Source organism: Malaclemys terrapin, chromosome 10 (assembly GCF_027887155.1).
Source record: "Malaclemys terrapin pileata isolate rMalTer1 chromosome 10, rMalTer1.hap1, whole genome shotgun sequence".
NCBI classification, from domain to species: domain Eukaryota; kingdom Metazoa; phylum Chordata; order Testudines; family Emydidae; genus Malaclemys; species Malaclemys terrapin.
In genome coordinates, this window is record NC_071514.1 from 86,354,856 (window position 1) to 86,373,505 (window position 18,650).

General features: G+C 48.0%; 1 protein-coding gene across 2 annotated transcripts in view; it reads left to right on the forward strand.

The window, feature by feature from the left end:
- USP31 (ubiquitin specific peptidase 31) overlaps window positions 1-18,650 on the forward strand; it is a 63,734-nt gene that overhangs the window by 32,896 nt on the left and 12,188 nt on the right. For both annotated transcript variants that reach the window (XM_054042463.1, XM_054042462.1), the window contains exons 6-15: window positions 123-267; window positions 6,275-6,455; window positions 7,507-7,618; window positions 9,468-9,562; window positions 11,833-11,910; window positions 12,415-12,544; window positions 14,638-14,757; window positions 15,256-15,481; window positions 16,686-16,844; window positions 18,118-18,270. In XM_054042463.1, coding sequence (XP_053898438.1) covers window positions 123-267; window positions 6,275-6,455; window positions 7,507-7,618; window positions 9,468-9,562; window positions 11,833-11,910; window positions 12,415-12,544; window positions 14,638-14,757; window positions 15,256-15,481; window positions 16,686-16,844; window positions 18,118-18,270 — 1,399 coding nt within the window. The remainder of the gene's footprint in view (window positions 1-122; window positions 268-6,274; window positions 6,456-7,506; window positions 7,619-9,467; window positions 9,563-11,832; window positions 11,911-12,414; window positions 12,545-14,637; window positions 14,758-15,255; window positions 15,482-16,685; window positions 16,845-18,117; window positions 18,271-18,650) is intronic.

The following is an 18,650-nucleotide window of genomic DNA, read 5'->3' on the forward strand; positions in this document are numbered from 1 at the left end:
TCCGTCAGGAACACTTCAGCAAGGGCCATTCGTTAACTTCTCTCCCCATCCTGGGAGCTTGGCAGCTCAGCAGTGGCCAGCACTGATGGTCTAATGGCTGCTGTTCCATTTCTGCCTTGTAGATTGTGCTGACGGAGATGTACTACGATGGGTTCCATCGCTCCTTCTGTGACACTGATGATCTGGACACGCTTCAGGACAGTGACTGCATTTTTGCCTTTGAGACCCCTGAGATATTTAGGCCTGAGGGGATCCTTAGTCAGAGAGGTAAGTGGGTAGGTCTTCTAAACACCCCTTCCCACCCCAACCCCACCCCTACTGGAGTATTGGCTATGGGGAATTTGTTTGAAAAGGGGGCATTTGGTTATATATGTCCTAGGCCTAGAGAGGAACGTGGTGTGTCTCCTGGTCTGCTGACTCTGAATCGAGCTCTGCTTCCATGGGCTGGCGTTCCAGACCTAGATGGCTTACCTTGGAACCTGGCATCACCAGACCTTGTGGCGGAGGGGTGGTGCAGAGCAACCTGTTACAGTACAGGCAACTGCACCTGTATTTCTCCTTAGTGGTCCAGCAAGGGCACTCACTCAGGCTTCCAGCTCCCCAGCTGGTGCCTCTCTTGAGTGGCGACGTGTCCCTCTCCTTCTCCTTCTGACCTGGTATCTCCAGGCTGCACAGTTTCCTGCCTTCACGGTATACTTCCCAGCACGGATAAGTTGCTCAAGAACACCTGCATGCTTTCTCTTTAGAGATGGATAACAAGTGTAATTGCTACAGATTTGTTACCACACAGACTTCCCAAGCAAGCCTACTTTATTCTACTGGTAAATAGCATTGAGGAGAAGACCTATTAAAAACAATAAAAACCTACAGACATGCTTTTAAGTGTACTAAGACCCCCAAGCCTTATATGGATTGTGGCAGGATAAGTCCATCAATACCCCTCCCTAAGAGAGTTCTTGGTTACCAGTTCATCACAGCTTCATCTCAGAATGAGCACACTCATAACATGTTCAGTTCACACATTATACAGTTCAGGGGTCTTTGATCTGGAGTTTCCAGAAGCAAGTAATTGGTACAAAACGGGCCTCTCTCTTCAGGAGGTTGGCATTCCCCTCACCTCCAGGTACTTCCTAGGAAATCCACTTCACGCATGTTGCAAAAAGATCTTTGATGGTCCTAGTACCTTTCAGAGACCGCATTAATCCTGTCTTCCTGCTAAAGAAATTCCATACAATCTCATGATAGTAAATAAACACTTGCATTTCTAATGCAGTGTACCCCAGAGGTATTAACCATAATTCAATAAGGTGTAACTAATTAATTAAAGCTCATTCAGGATATTGTCAGTCTGTCACATCTCTCCCCCTACAGAAGTGGGTGTAATGCGGGTGCTGACCAACATTCTAGGGGAACACATTGACTGAATGCCTGGGCGGAGTTATTTCCTGGATGGCAGGTGTGCCACTAGTTCTGTTTTACATTTCACCTATTCAGATAACAAACCTTCTGCTAGCAAACCAGCATACATCCTTCAAAAATATGTCTGGCATTGTCTGTCCAACATCCTACATAATTTTCTACTTTAAACCTATGGGACTGAGCTTTCAGAAGCATCTTCTTGCCCTGTTACCCCAAATTCTTGGATGGAAACTTGAGACCTGATTCTCCCACTTCTCATGCAGTTTCTAGAGAGCATGTGTCTTGTTCTGTGGTGCCCTAAGGGGTCAGTTGCTTCAGTTCTGGATTGAGGTTCCCTACTTCCCACCACCCAGGAGTTTTACAAGCAGCCATTCTTTGGACCACGGAGAGAAAAAGTTCTGCAGTGGCTCTCAACAATGCACTGCTTTTAACAGGAAAAGTCAAGCCAAGGGGGTGTCTTCAAACCTCCCCCATAGCCAGATTCCTTTCTCTGCCCCACCTCCCCTGAATTTGGGCTCTAGGGACTCCCGTGGCCCCACCTTAGCTCCTCTGGGTTCAGGCGATGAAATATAGATCCCCACACCATTGGTTCCTTTTGTCCACCCCCTTCTCCCCCACTGAGTCAAGGTGAGCAGAATTCCCTCTCCCACCTGGTTCAGGATCCTTCACCATCTCCCCAGCAGCTGTCTTACCCTGTACTTGTGCATTTCCCAACCTGGGGTAGATGTCCGTGCACTGCAGCTGCCTGTCTCCCTACTTCTGGCTTGAGACACTGCCACCATCAGGCTTTGTTCTGCCCCGGGGTCCCTTTGAGGGGCTGGCAGAGAACTTCATTTCCTGATCTGCATTTTAGGGCCCAGTTAATTTCCCTTGAAGTCAGTAGGTCTCGTCCGTTCTCCTGAGCAACAAGCACTCTCATCCCCTCGCCTCTCAGTCTGCATGCTTTGGGGATGTAACTGGACTCCTCTTGGACACGGGCAGTGGAAATGTGATGCCCCTTCCCCCTGTCAGCTACTCTTTGCATTTTTGCTCTCATGCCCTCTGCCTGTTCTTGCCTGTCTGAGGCTAACTGAGGACTTGTCTACACTACAAAATGAAGTTGACTTACAGCCACCACAGTAATTAAAGCTCCTTCTTGTGCCTTCTGTCGGTGGTGCGCATCCTCACCAGAGCACATCCAATCCGCCAACTGAAGTGGGGCATTGTGGGACACTGACCGCTGGAGCCTGGGTGCCCTGTCCTCCCCTGGCCTCTGCCGTGCTTCTAACAGCCGGGGCCCTTCCTTCTGCTCCGGTGCTGACAGGGTGAGCTCAGGCTGTCAGCCCCATTAATTTGCAGGTCTCATTGACCATGGTCACCCCACAACCAGCTCCCCATTTCCTTACGTAACTCCTCATTTGAGTTGAAACTTCGGCATAGATCATGTCCCTTTTGTTCTAAACTCCCTGAAACCTTCTTCTGTATGTTTCGGGGGTCAGTTTAAACTTTTGTAAAAAAGCTTGTGAACTGTTATCATCTTTATAGTTCACTTCCCATAAGGGTAAAAATGGCCAAGGCCTTTGTCCCAGACAGCGGTGGAGCAAGGTACCTTACCATGTCCCTTTTCCCCCGCTTTAGTCAGCTAGCACCCCAGTTCAAAAGCATGTTGGAACACACCCCTATCATTCCCCTCCCTAAAGCGAGGTACACCGCCCATCCGGACAGGAACTGGGGACTGGTTCCGACGACTGTTCTGCTGTTGCAGTCTCTCTATCTGGAGCTAGCAGTGCTGCTTCTTGTCCTCTTCACCCTCATACAGACACTGCTGCTCCTGGTCTGCGAGCTGTTGGGTTTCCAGACTCACTGTGTCCCGCTCCAACTGCAGCTTCTCCTGCTCCAGCTAGTGAGCTGTCCACCACTCCTGTTCCAGTGGTGGGCTTGGCCTGGCTGGAACATAGTCGTGCCTCTGTCTCTTCCCTGCAGGGCTCTCCATCTGCTGGATCCTCCTCCAGCAGCCTGGAGGTTTTCTGAGCCATCATTCCTCAGCTGGTCATTAGAATACAGCAAATTGATTAGTTAGACAAAGCAGCTCTGAAAGCATTTCTCTGTATAACTCAACCAGTCCATTTTTCTTCAGCTGTTCATAATTCGTTTTCCCCTGTCTTTTTGCTATTTCTTTTCACTACTGAGACAGTTGTCTCTGTGCTTTTCCTTCTTCAGTACTGGCTTTTACTGCTGTTGGCACTTGTGCAATTCAGATTGTTACAGATTCCAAATACACTGTTATCGTATATGTTACAGTTCAGGGCACCTGCCCCTGTATTTCCTGTTAGTGGCCCAGCAAGGGCACTCACTCTCTGGCAACAGCTGGGGGGCTGGAAGCACAAAAGTGGGTGCACCTTTTGGGATGCTAAAGGGACAGTGGCAGTTGTCCTGAACTCTGACACAACCCAAGAAGCTAAAATTTTGCTATGAAAATCAGATTTTGGTGATGTTTCAGGAATAAACAAAATGTGCCCCTCTCTTTCTAAGGCCCTTAGGCCCCTGTTCTCTCCCTGTCTTGGTAACTCTCATTCAGGTCAATAGGAGTAACTCAGCTCCTGCAGGATGAAAGCAATGAGTTTCTCCTGTCTTCTTTGTAACAGCTCGTGCTCACCTATGCTTCAGCCAATTCATGCATTTTCCAGCTGAACTGCATACTGCTGGTGCACAGGCAGAGAAGGAAACCAAAAGAAGCTGGATTTGCTGTAGATCTGTTGGCAATTTGGCAGAGTACAGATTTCGCCAACTAGATTAATAGATTCTAGGACTGGAAGGGACCTCGAGAGGTCATAGAGTCCAGTCCCCTGCCCGCATGGCAGAACCAAATACTGTCTAGACCATCCCTGATAGACATTTATCTAACCTACGCTTAAATATCTCCAGAGATGGAGATTCCACATCCTCCCTAGGCAATTTATTCCAGTGTTTAACCACCCTGACAGTTAGGAACTTTTTCCTAATGTCCAACCTAGACCTCCCTTGCTGCAGTTTAAACCCATTGCTTCTGGTTCTATCCTTAGAGGTTAAGGTGAACAAGTTTTCTCCCTCCTCCTTATGACACCCTTTTAGATACCTGAAAACTGCTCTCATGTCCCCTCTCAGTCTTCTCTTTTCCAAACTAAACAAACCCAATTCTTTCAGCCTTCCTTCATAGGTCATGTTCTCAAGACCTTTAATCATTGTTGTTGCTTTTCTCTGGTCCCTCTCCAATTTCTCCACATCTTTTTTAAAATGCGGTGCCCAGAACTGGACACAATACTCCAGCTGAGGCCTAACCAGAGCAGAGTAGAGCGGAAGAATGACTTCTCGTGTCTTGCTCACAACACACCTGTTAATACATCCCAGAATCATGTTTGCTTTTTTTGCAACAGCATCACACTGTTGACTCATATTTAGCTTGTGGTCCACTATAACCCCTAGATCCCTTTCTGCCGTACTCCTTCCTAGACAGTCTCTTCCCATTCTGTATGTGTGAAACTGATTTTTTTCTTCCTAAGTGGAGCACTTTGCATTTGTCTTTGTTAAACTTCATCCTGTTTAACTCAGACCATTTCTCCAATTTGTCCAGATCATTTTGAATTATGACCCTGTCCTCCAAAGCAGTTGCAATCCCTCCCAGTTTGGTATCATCCACAAACTTAATAAGTGTACTTTTTATGCCAATACCTAAGTCGTTAATGAAGATATTGAACAGAGCCGGTCCCAAAACAGACCCTTGCGGAACCCCACTTGTTATGCCTTTCCAGCAGGATTGGGATCCATTAATAACAACTCTCTGAGTACGGTTATCCAGCCAGTTATGCACCCACCTTATAGTAGCCCCATCTAAATTGTATTTGCCTAGTTTATCGATAAGAATATCATGCGAGACTGTATCAAATGCCTTACTAAAGTCTAGGTATACCACATCCATAGCTTCTCCCTTATCCACAAGACTCGTTATCCTATCGAAGAAAGCTATCAGATTGGTTTGACATGATTTGTTCTTTACAAATCTGTGCTGGCTGTTCCCTATCACCTTACCACCTTCCAAGTGTTTGCAGATGATTTCCTTAATTACTTGCTCCATTATCTTCCCTGGCACAGAAGTTAAACTGACTGGTCTGTAGTTTCCTGGGTTGTTTTTATTTCCCTTTTCATAGATGGGCACTATATTTGCCCTTTTCCAGTCTTCTGGAATCTCTCCCATGATTTTCCAAAGATAATAGCTAGAGGCTCAGATATCTCCTCTATTAGCTCCTTGAGTATTCTAGGATGCATTCCATCAGGCCCTGGTGACTTGCAGGCATCTAACTTTTCTAAGTGATTTTTAACTTGTTCCTTTTTTTATTTTATCTGCTAAACCTATCCCCTTCCCATTAGCATTAACTAGAGGAGGAAACATCTGAGAGTGGGGTGTAGGAGAACAAAAGCAAAATTTTATATTTGAAAATGAGCAAGGGTTTTTTTCATTTACTCCTTCAAACAGTTCTCCTTCTACATACAAACAAAATGAGCTGATCTAAAACTACAGGTGCATATGCAACAATTGAACTGAGTTTCCAGTGTAAGATACTAGGGGTGTGTGTGTGTGTGCGCTCTATATTGTATCTCTGTTGTATAGAAATAATCACGTATATAAAACAACTTTTTTGTTAAATTAGATTATTGTCAAATAACTTCTTTTTAATATAAATGACCTGATCTAGAAGCCCTGATTTTACACTGCCGTGCTGTTCTAAATTAGAAGAAGGCTTCTTGAGAGCATGTTGACGTTTCCCTGTCAGTGGAGGGCACAAGGACCCAATGGTAGAGGAAAACCATTTAAAATGCTTTCTCTCCCCTAATGTTTCAGGAATTCATGTGAACAATAACCTGAATAACTTGAAATATGGCACTGACCACCACAGAATATCATCTTATACACAAGGGGCGGTGAAGTCTGGGAAACAGGAAACCTCTACTCGCTCAGCAGCCAGTGACAAGATTGTATTGCTGGTCTGCAACAGAGCATCTACCGGACAGCAGGGGAAAAGGTAAACGCCAGCTTCCAGGCTACACCTCTGGTCGTGGCCTCCATGGAAAGCCAGGATTCACTGTTGTAACTCTCCATGTACTGGGACGACAGCATAGACACCTCTCTGGAGCCACAGTGTAAAGTCCGAACTCTTGTTGGGAGCCAGAGTGATGTGTGAAGACTTGTTGGCCCCCTAAAAACATATGTTCAGTGATGTAGCCACTGGATTCATTTGAAACCATTAATAGTTGAGTCTGCAGTTAAATGGGCGCAACTTCTGTGAACACTAATGGGAGCTGTGTGTGTCATAGGGAATTAGATCCCGCCAGGTGGCCTAAAATCACCTCTGATGAGCCCAGCCTGTCCTTTGAGGGTGGTGCTGTTCACACTCGTACCTGATGTGCCTCCCTGCCAAATGTCAAGGCTCTACCGGCTCTTGCTGGGGTGATTGAGTGGGCATGGGAAATATTTTATAATGAGAAGTTTCTTCTCCTTCCTCGTCTTTGTATTGATAAATGGCTGAGCCATTGATGTTCACGCTTTCCAAAAACTCACTTTCAGGTAGGGGTTGGACCCCAACATTTCAGCCTGAAAATGGGACCTTGTTGGTGGGAAGTTAGGACCAACTGAAAAGGCCCTTTTGAATGAGACTGCTGAGACAACCTTAACAGTAACTTGTCCCTGTGTGCTCCAGGGTGTACCCCTGAATGTTCACCCTCCTTCCCTCCCCCAAAATGCATCTGGGCTTGATTCTGATCTCAATAGGTCTCCGAGGCCTGGGCTCCACTGAAGTCAGTGGAGGTGGGGTGAGGGTGGAATTGGGCCTTATGTGTTTCCTGAGGTGGTAACTGGACTTAACGAGGAGAGGGTGAGCTTTGCCATCGACTCTGCTGGGAGCAGAATTAGGCCATTGCTGGAAATCTCATACAGTGTGTCCGCTTTAGGGCTGATGCTATTCAGTGTTGTAGACATGCAGTGAGAGAGGGCAAATAACATCAACTGAATCAGGATCGTCCCTTCAAAAAGACTAATCTTCTAACAGTTTCTTAAAACGTTGCTCCCTTCGATAGGTTTGGCCAGCCCTTTGTGTTGCACCTGGAGAAAACAATTGTGTGGGATCTCCTCCAGAAGGAAATCCTGGAGAAGATGCAAAATATTCTGCGGCCCTCAGCCTGCATTCAGGTAAGACAGACTGACACTTCTGATCCTGGAATTTCCACCTCTTTGTCTTTGTAGCTTAAAGTTGATGAAGAATCCAGTTGATTCGAGGTGGCGAAGGTGCTGTGTGTGGTGATGGAATATTCCTTGAGTGAAATATATGCCCGGGGGTAGTGTGCAGTCTGACAGTCAGCCTGTGTGTGCCGTTTGCCGAATTGCCCACTTTTATTTACCACCTTGAAAACATGTAGGTGCTCGGCCTGGGCAGGGGCTGAATGAAGTCCGCTTCCTATGGCTGTTGCGTAAAGGATTTCTGTCAATAGCTCTGTTCACCATTCTGAGAGCAGCATGCTGTAAGAACTCTTGCGTTACGCTTCCTTCTATAACTGAAACCAGCCAGCAGGAGATCTCTGCCTTTTACACCCCTTAGAACAGAGCCCTTCGGTCTAAACCAGGGGGCAGCAACCTTTCAGAAGTGGGATGCCGAGTCTTCATTTATTCACTCTAATTTAAGGTTTCGCGTGCCAGTAATACATTTTAACATTTTTAGAAGGTCTCTATAAGTCTATAATAAATAACTAAAGTATTGTTGTATGTAAAGTAAATAAGGTTTTTAAAATGTTTAAGAAGCTTAATTTAAAATTAAATTAAAATGCAGAGCCACCCTCCCACCCCCCGAACCGGTGGCCCAGGACCCTGGCAGTGTGAGTGCCACTGAAAATCAGCTCACGTGCCATGTTTGGCACGCATGCCATAGGTTGCCTACCCCTGGTCTAAATGATAGCCACCCAGTGTTCAGGTCTCATACTTGGAATTTCCCCCTGATATTAAAAGCCTGGGCTTGGCAAAATTTGGGATGAGCAGGCGTCTGAAATTTGGTGTGTGACCCATTCTGGGGAGCACCAAAGGGATTGCCCTAGGGCTGGGCACCTCCAATAGGGAGTGAAGTGCTTGTATGTTCTTGGTGTGCCATATTGATAGTTACTTCATTCTCAGTTCAGACATCTAGTGATCAGGACATAACTTCTGCATTTAAAAGAGAAAATCCCTTTGCCAAGCGCTCTGAGCTGAGGCGAGCATGAGAAATGCAATGCCAAGGGTAGTAGGCGCACTAGAGTGCTTGGCTTCAGCCTGATGCAGGCACTGCTTGTCTTTGGTCTTTGCATAAGGTGGATGGAGGAGCTAAGATCAGGTTAGATGGGAAGCCCGAGAATTTTCCTGTCCCCTTAGTACTTTGGTGGTCTGTTTAGAACCCATGCTGATCTTTCCATCTCTTTATTCCTGGGGAACTTTTGCTCCAGTTAGTCCTTTGCTTATAATTGTGTCAATGAGAGGATTGCTCATTTTCCTCACACCCCCACTCAATAAGCCTCAGTTTAAATTGCAAAAATCTGAGGCTTGAAGCTGTAATGAGTAATTTGTAAGATCAAACATGTGCCAGCCTTTGTTTTGTAGTTCTGCCATTAACATTCTTAATTGAGAAATCTGCCTTAAAAAAGATATTGAAACATTAGTTGATGTGTTCATGGCTCCCACAAGCATGCTAGGTGGCTCTTAGAACAACAGACATGTCTGTTGGAAAAGTCTGTGTAAGAACAAGCAAGTGAGGGGAGAGAGGAGACATTGCCTATCGCTACGGAGGAATTTCTGGTGATCCTCCCAAACCTCTGCTCTTTCACGTGTCTCCGCGTTGGCTTCCAGGTGCAGGAACATCTACTCTTAGCACAGTAGCCACGAGAACTTAATCTACTTATGAAACACATACTCAGAGGGGCAGATCCTGCCTTGGAACTTGCAGGGAATGAACCAGTCCTGTAGAATAAATCTAACTTCAGTCACTCAACCAGTTTACTTTTTTCCCTGTTTACCATAGGTGTGTCCATTCAGCTTGCGGGTGGTTAGTGTTGTGGGCATAACATACCTATTACCTCAGGAGGAACGGCCCCTCTGCCACCCCACTGTGGAACGGTAAGTGCGGCCCTTGTCCCCCCCCTGTGGGGCACAGTTTTTCCCCAGTTCACTACTCATCTGTTCTAGTGTTGCAGTTAAAGTATTGCTGCTTAGTCCGTAGGAGACGGGTGCCTTGCGTGTGGGAGCATAGACAGACTTTCTAAACCTGGGGCCATGGCCGTATTTTATATTGGTTGTCAGAAAATTCCATTAGAAAACTCCTACTTGGTGCCACTTGGAGAAGGAGAGCGAGTGATTGGAAATAGATGGGGAGAAAAGATGAGAGAAGCTTTGAGAGGCAGGTGTGCGATGCCAGAGATGGTAAAAGACTAAGGGAGTAAAATGACTGCAGGCCCCATGGGCGGCAGGTCTAATGGCCAGGGGAGGCTCTGCCTCCCCTGCCGTGGCTGCTGGACCCCAGTTGTGGGGTTTGGTGGCGAAGTTTTTGCTTTATTATGCCCCATGCAGGTTCCGGGGTGGCTGAGGAGGCACATACTGCTGCCTCAGGCGCCCCAGAACCTGCATGGGGCATATCAAAAGCATGGGGCGTATCAAGGCTTCAGCTGGCCCGGGGCTCTTCCAGCTGAGGCGGGGGGGGGGGGGGGAGAGGGGTCTTGGGGCTCTGGCCATGGGGAGGGCGCAGGCAGAAGGGGCAGAGTTGGGGGCTAGCGTCCCCAAAGGGCTGAGCAAGGGCTGTGTTCAGCTGTGCCCAGGATGGGACCATCTATAGGAGCGAGAGGAGTTCAACTTACCGGCTGTTAACTGGCATTAGACATGCTAGTGTTGAAGGAAAACAAGGAAGGGACTGCGGGCTCTAAAAAATCTCATCTCTAAAATTGGATTTCTGCCCCCAGAGTGGAACATATTATAGTAATTCTGCCTTTCCCTACTACTCCCATCCCACAATGCTTCAGGAACCTTACTCAAGAACCACTTCACCCATCATTGCAACGCACACTCATCTAGGTGCTTGGATAATGTGTTGAGCAGAGTCATATATGTAGCTAGAATCGATTGGAATGCAAAACCATAGCAGCAGTGTGTGACATTACTGCGTTATCCTGAAGACAGGGAATGAAGCAAGAAACTGTACCCAAAGGAATATGATGGTCAGCAATAAAATACTGAAATGATGGGCATAATTAAGGTTAAGATTCTCTCACGGTTATTTGTAGTAAAAGTCGGACAGGTTGCAGACAATAAACAAAAATTCACAGAAGCTCATGACCTGTCCCTGACTCTTACTAGAAACACCCTGTGCGTAGGGGGAGAGCGGAACAGATGAACAAATAGATCACTGCTGGGGGCTTGCAGCTGTTTCAGCCCCCTGCGGCGTGGGCTGTCTGCTGCCGCCCCGTGCTGGGGGCAGTACGGCTGACCGGAGGGGCTGCTCCTGCGGCAGGGGCTGACTGCCGCTGTTCCAGCACCAGGGGTGCTGACCCAACCGCAGCTGCTGCTTCAGCCCTGCCCCAGAAGAAGTCAGAGAGCCTGGAAAATCATGGAATCTGTGACCTCTGTGACAGAATCCTATCCTTGGGTATAATGAAATGCCACAGGTAGATCCCAAATTGGAATTTGGCCAGTTCACTGGGGCAAAGTTTCGTGGGCACCACATTTCTCTGTTATGTGCCATAGTACATTGAGTGGCTAGGGCCTCCAATTTTGGATGTGAGAAACCCTTTAAAATTCTTGTCAGTCTTGTGCATGGGACAGGCTTGATTACAGACAAAATCAGCCATTTTTCAAGGGAGAAAATGCTGGAATCCAGTTGGCTAACAGAAAATCTGGTTCATGCTCTGTTTCTCTGGTCACACGTGTTGCTGGCTTCATAACTTGCTGTTTGAGTTGTTTTCCTTGCTCCATTTTGTACAGTGAAGTGTGTCTAACACATGAATTGACAAGTAGTTTGTTTCTGGTATCATTTCTTTATTCTATTTCCTGCTGATAGCACGAAGGAAAATCCCCCAGAATATCTGGTCATTCTTGTGAATGGAGACTTTATGGACAAGCTGTTCTTGCTGGTTTTTTTTTTTGTTTTGTTTTGTTTTTTTTGAGTAGCCTGTCTGTATTGATGTAGCCAGTTAGCGGCAGTAGTAGCTAAGCTGAAAGACTTGCTTCTCTGGTCCAGCTGAGTTCCTGCTTCATAGGGCCCTGCTAGGTTAGCTCAGGGGCTGAGGGGGCACAGTGGGTATAGGTATAGATATAGATACACACATATGCGGTACAGGGTGACTGGAGTTTTAGACCCAATGCTGTTCTAACCCTATGATGTCGTCTTCTCTCTCCAGGGCACTGAAATCATGTGGACAGGGTGGAACTGCTCATGTGAAGTTGGTGGTAGAATGGGACAAAGAGACTAAAGATTAGTAAGTATGATTGCATTAACTGCAGGGAAATATTGGTAAACAGCCTGGCATGATAGGAAATGCAGCAAACTGTTAAATCCAATAGAATCTGCAGCTTCTGAGATGTTCAGGTGAGACTAGCTGTAAAGACAGGAGGATCTAGTGACTGGAGCTTGTGTGTGGTGGGATCCCTACTTCTGTCTAGCCTGGATTCCGTACTATCCGAGCTGGCTTCTCAATCACAGACCGTTTGCTCCATGTGCACAGCTCCCATTCATGTCAGAGGGGTCTTAAGGGAAATACATCAGGTGGCTTTTCTGCTACCTGATCCAGACTGAAGGCTGAGTGAAAACTGCTTCCCTTTCTTGCTTTACGTTAGTTGTTGTAGAGCAGCCTTTTACCAAGGCTGGCTCCCTATGGGATGGGACAGATCAAGCAAGCAATACCTCCAGCCCTGCAGTGACTCATCCGTAACGTTGGGGTGTGTATTGTACAACTGGTAAATGCCTTGTTTCCCTGATGCAGTTTGTTTGTGAACATGGAGGATGAGTACGTCCCAGACTCCGAAAGTGTCCGCCAGCAAAGGGAGCTTCATCACCAGCCTCAGTCCTGCACTTTATCTCAGTGTTTCCAACTTTACACCAAAGAGGAACAGGTAGGAGCAGGCCTCTTTCAACATGGAGCGGGAAGCTGGGGAGGAGAAGGGGATTCCATCATCTTCTCTGCTGCTTTAGTCACTTCCGGTGCTGCCGAGATGCACTAGTTTGCTGGAGTAGCTGTTCTGCAGACATGACTCATTGGGGTGTCAGAGCCCCAGGTTCAAATCCTTCTCCCCCTCTGGCAGTGTCCGCCTTTGGAAGGGGTAATGCGTTCTGCAGATGTGCTTCATGAGAGTCTGGAGACAGTGTGGGCTTCTCTTTATTCTCATGGGAATATGCTATTGTGTGTTTCCAAGTTACTTAACCTCTTGTAGAAGAACTTCTTCAAGCTGGGGACGTTAGAGGGAGAGATTGCTAGCTTGGTATCAGGTACCTTCAGACAGCCTTTTCATGGCTTCTGGGAGGGATGTTCTGTGCATGCTAAGCATGGGGCTGTAAAGGAGGATAACATGCAAATGTCACTTTCATGCATGCACATGTGATCTGAATGCCTGGCCATGAAACGGGCTGGCACAATCCAGAACATGAAATTGGGTTCCACATGTCCTGGGCAGGGGGCTGTAATTACCGATAGGAAGCAGTGTAGTCCCAAAGCTAAGTTCAAGCTGTTCTGCAGTGGCTCGAGCATGAGTACCAGCCTCAGGGCAGGCTGTTCGGAACCAGGGACCAACCCCAAACTGGCTGAGAGTTCTATACGTTCACCAACCAACTAGCAAGTGTAAACTCCTTGGGCACTATCACAGCCTAACCACGGAGTCACAGACCGTTCCCTTGGGCACCCCCTATTCTGTCTTGCCACCCTGGTAAGCTTACTTTTGTGATAGAACGTCCCTTACACCAAGTATCACAGCAATGCTCAGGACACTTTTGGTCTCAAAGGACCAGTCACTTACCCCAGGTCACTTGCACTTTGGATCTCGCCCCAAAGACAACGCTTGTAGCCCATCCTATAATAAACTATCTGAAGATTTATTGTGTAGGGAATGGATACAAGAGAGTTATTTACAAGGTTAAAGCAGGAACATAGATACCCACAAATGAGTTGCAGTCTAAGTTTTAAAAGATAATAAAAGCTTCTCTGATAAGCAAGCTCTATCTGACCTTTAGGGCTAAACCTGGGGGATCTTTTGCTTATGTCAAATAATCCTTGTCCTCCAGAGTCCAAGCAGCATAGAGATACAGCCCCTCCTTGTTAGGGGCTTTTATAGCCTGGGCCCCCTTCTGCTTTGAGCGGCAAACTGAGCTGATGGGAGGAATTCACTTGCAAGACTTGTCCTCATGGGATGTGGGGGCAGAGTAAGCAGGCTTTTGCCCTTTGATGTTCCACTTTAGCCCATCTGTCGATGATGGGCCTTCCTTGTGAGGCAGGATAGAACACCTTCTGTGGGAGACCAGCATTTCACACGAAATAATGTTTCTCCTGCCTGGTGGTTTTGCACAGTTGCAAAGGCTTAGAATGCAGATGTTCAAATATTACCTTACGGTGTGGGGTACAGACGTCCGATGTGAGATTAATGTATGCAGCAGCTCACAAGCACTCAATAAAACTTAAACCCTAAACACACCCTTGCAATTCCAATACCTGTTTTAACAATACGAACACCCTGGTGAGCCAGACTGATTTCAGCCGTGTATTTGTCTGTGTTCCATTGAGCCACGAGGACCATTGGCAAGCGTGTTCTCGCCCTCAGCAAAAAATCGCTTTCTCATACTGCCAGACCTGTCCGTTTTTTACCTGTGTGTGTGTGTGTGTGTGTGTGTGTGTGTGTGTGTGAGAGAGAGAGAGAGAGAACGTGGAAGTGAGTGTTTGGAAGTGGAAGTAGGTGCTTTGCACAGCTGCACTGGCTGAAGTGCCTCCTGCATCCATCCACTTCATTTTTATTACGCCCCATCAATGTGGCGAGTGGTGGGGAGCTCCTCTGCGCTGCTGGAAGCCCCTGTTGGCCAGGGTGCCAGCCGGACAGTGAAGGTGTTTGGAGCAGGTGTCTGGATGCACTGCGTCTGAGCGCATAAGTGCGCAATGGCTATAGGGAAATGTTTGAATTGAGATGTTTGCCAGCTAACAGCTGCTAATGCTCCTTGTTCTTAGCTTGCTCCAGATGATGCATGGCGCTGCCCCCATTGCAAGCAGCTGCAGCAGGGGAGTATTACATTGAGCCTATGGACTTTACCCGATGTTCTCATCATACATCTAAAGAGGTTTAGACAGGTAAGAAACCTGAAGTGGGAGACTCCAAAAGGAACCCTGAAAAATGGGCTTTCAAACTACTGACCCTCTGAGGGTAGGCGGTTGATTGGCACTTTGCCTTTTGGCTACATTGCAATGCAACACTGTCCCCAAGTGGCCAACTGTGCTTACTAGAAGTATGAATATCTTAGTTGGGCTTGTATTGACACCTGGAGTTGTGGTTCTTGTGCAAACCAAAGTAAAGTCGGAGTGTTCCTCAACACAACCGACACTGCGGTTCAAAGCTGCATTTACTGCACACGGGAACACGTCGGCATTGCCTACCTTCCTGTGCATTCTTCTGTCTGCCATAACTGCTTTCGGCTTTGGAACTTTGCTCTTGTTTCTCTAGTAGCCTCTGGAGAGAGGAGTTGTAGAGAGAAGTCCCTTACGGTGCGACTGTGCTTCTGCATCCTGCATTCCTCTTCTCCTCAAGCTCCGGATCCTCCCTGCCATTGTAACACGTTTCCTTTCAAACAGGAAGGAGACCGAAGAATGAAACTGCAAAACATGGTCAAGTTCCCTCTGACCGGCTTGGATATGACCCCTCACGTCGTCAAACGCAGTCAGAGTAGCTGGAGTCTGCCATCTCACTGGTCCCCATGGAGACGACCCTACGGTCTTGGTAGGGATCCCGAGGATTATGTCTACGACCTGTATGCGGTGTGCAATCACCACGGCACTATGCAAGGAGGGCACTATACAGGCAAGTGCTCTGCGGCGTTCGACTGATGCACTTTCCAGGAGATGGGTAACTGTCAGGGTGGATCTCTGTACCCTCACCAATGTGCCACCTTCCCAAACCTGCAGGAGTCTAGCTTGGCCCCTCTGAGCCTGCTAAAAAGGGGCCATTTAGAGTCAATTTTATAGGTGTGTTTTTGTGACCTGCTTACAGGGAACTGGAACAATGCCCTCTAGGCCCAAACTCCCTTCACACGTCCTACCAAACAGCCTGTGCACAGCTCCTTCTAGTGCAAATAATTCCAGAAACACAGTCGAATAGCAGACTCCAACTCTAGGTGCTTGGAGAACATGGTGATGAGGGCTGCCAGATAGGTACTTAGAGCCCTGTTTGCTGCTGCCTACTCCCTAATGGCACTGACTTTGACAGGAGTTTGCCAGATTCTGGAGTGCCAATAGGGGTTTAGAAACCAGCTGCACATTAGATGAAATTACAATCAAATCTGACACAAATTCGTGTCTCCCAGTCGTCCTAACTGCTTTTCTTGGAGCTAGACATGCTAAAAAGCCATAATCCTTAGAATGGACGGTCAAGTTAACTCTCCTTACAGCTTCCAAAATGCTGGTCAGTGCTCGCCTGCCACCAGAGCTTGTGTTGTATATGAGCTTCAGCTACGTGTGTGCATATCCCAGCAGATTCCTACTTGCTTGGCCTTATGTAGCTCTAAGGAACAGCTGGAGAGAGACAGGAATTTAACACCGCTCAATATCTTTGCTTGTGCACTCCCAGCCCAGTGATCAGACACATACCAGTCCTTCAGTGTGTATCCTCTGGATGTTCTAGTCCTGCATCATTCTGAATAGGTTCCGTTAAGAGACAGGATACAGCAACAGAAGCAAAATGCCGCAAACAAAAAATAAAACAAATAGAGCTGCCCCAAAGCAAGGGTCCCTTCTCTATGGGCAGCACGGGGCAACTGTAGGCACTGGAGTGCCTACGATGTACATCTCTGGTGTCTTCAGCAAGCTTCCCACTGGCCATTCAGCGTCTGGGTAGCCAGTATAATAATCTGTGATCCTTCCTTCTCCACTTCTGCTACCACGGGCTCAGTTAGACAAAGAGGTTGCTTGCTGTTTGCTGTACAACAGATTTGGCTGCTGGGTTGGCAGGAATGAAGTGAATGGTGCCTGGTGCTGTGCGGTCTCTAACGCACTCTTCTGTCTCACAGCATATTGTAAGAACTCTGTAGATGGCTTGTGGTACTGCTTCGATGATACTGACGTGCAGCAGTTGGCAGAAAATGAAGTCTGCAAGCAGACTGCTTATATCCTCTTCTACCAGAGGCGCACGACGATCCCATCCTGGTCGGCTAACAGCTCTGTGGCAGGTAAAGCCAGGCTGGCTTGGTCAAGGAACTTACATGGTCTTTCCTTATAGAAATGACGGAAGAGCTTTAGCTTAGTGATCAAATCAGCCTTGTGCCTCGCTCCTCGTCAGCCCCGGTGCGCAGGGCTGCTGTGGGAGTGGTCAGGGAGCTGGCATAGCTAACTAGCCGTGTCGCTAGCTCTTGTGGCTGCCTGTTCTTAATGATGGTTTCAGCTTGTGCTGACAAGGCAGGAGGAGAGACAGCTCCCAAAGAGCTTACAGCCCGAGCTCTGCCCATCCTAGAGCATGTGCCTGAGTTTGCTCCCACTGAGGCCTCGTCTCGATGCTGAAGATGCTGGGAAATTCCTCCACTGCTGCTCTGGCACTTGCTCTGTTCTCTTGGGGCTAGTCCTGGGGGACCCACTCCTGTAGCACAGGCACTCTTACCACAGAGGGCTGTTCTGAACAACCCCGAGATAAAAATACTGCTGATCACACTAGCACGGCTGCTGTCGGAGCAGCCCTGGAGGGAGGACTTCAGTCTCATCAGTGCTGAGGGAACTTTAACCAGCCTGGCTAGTGTCCTTGCCCAGTTCAGTTACTGCGCTCAGCTGTGTCCCTTCACCCTATCAGAGGCAGGTGGCTTCCTTCCTGTAACCAGTTCAGCTCTGTTTTTTTATCTAGAGCGTCCTGATCACGTGTACAGTACTTTGGTCAGTCCTCCTTTGATTAGGAGGCCAGCGCAAGTGCACAGCTCCATGTGTCACTGGGGCAGCTTCACCTGCACGTTCTCCAGGCATGCTCTCCCGGCTGAGGTGCTGTAGGATGGCTGCCCAGACTCTTCCCAGAATGCACTCCTACAGACAAACTTCTTAGTGTATGTGCACCGTGCCTCAGGTGGCATGTACCCAGATTTCATCACCAGATTTGGTCTGCTGGGTGGATCGTTAGCTTCCCTGGCCCAGGCCGGGTACCGATGGGGAGTGCGACGTGACTGTGGATCCATGCCCCATGGACACAAACTGAAGCGTTCCTGGTAGTTGGTTGAAGTGGCTGTGCCTCTAACTGGTTACAAAATCATGGGTAAAAGATGTGACGTGAATGTGGATTTATTCCTTCACTAGTCAGAACGTTGCAGTCACATAGGCACAGCTCTGCTTTCCGGGAGTTAGAGTTGAATCCCAGTGGCAGGAATGTAATTTGCTTGTGATCAGTCAGTGCCTTGGTAGGGGGTGTGTGATCTGTAATTGGCCACATGCTGCTGGTCTGATCTCAGTGCCCTGCCCCCTCTGCAGGCTCTACAAGCTCTTCTCTGTGTGAACACTGGGTGAGCCGGCTTCCTGGCAGCAAACAGCCCAGCATCGCCTCAGCAGCTTCCTCCCGACGCACCTCTCTGGCCTCGCTGTCCGAGTCGGTTGAGCTGACTGGGGAAAGGAGTGAAGATGATGGTGTGTATGAGCATTCTGATGCATTGTGTGGGAAGGGGGTCATCAAATCAAAACCGGTCTGTGGATTTCCTCTCATACAGACCCTCTCCTCGGATAGCAGCAGAATGCACCCAGCACCGGAAGTGGGCTCCCTATGCTGAGCAGGGAGTGCTGGGGAGGCAGGCAGTGTACCCAGCCTCTAGGAGCAACAGACAGTGCCAGGAGACTGAGTGGCACTGATGGGGCTGCCCTTTTTGGGAGGGTGGGAACCAGCATAGAGGGCCTTGGAGAGGAAGAAAATGTAAGGTGGAAACCGCAGCATCTGCCCAGCCCCTCTAGAAAACGGCTTTGTTTATTTTTTTGAGAATTAAGTTCGTTCTTGTTTGCAGGGAGCAACATCA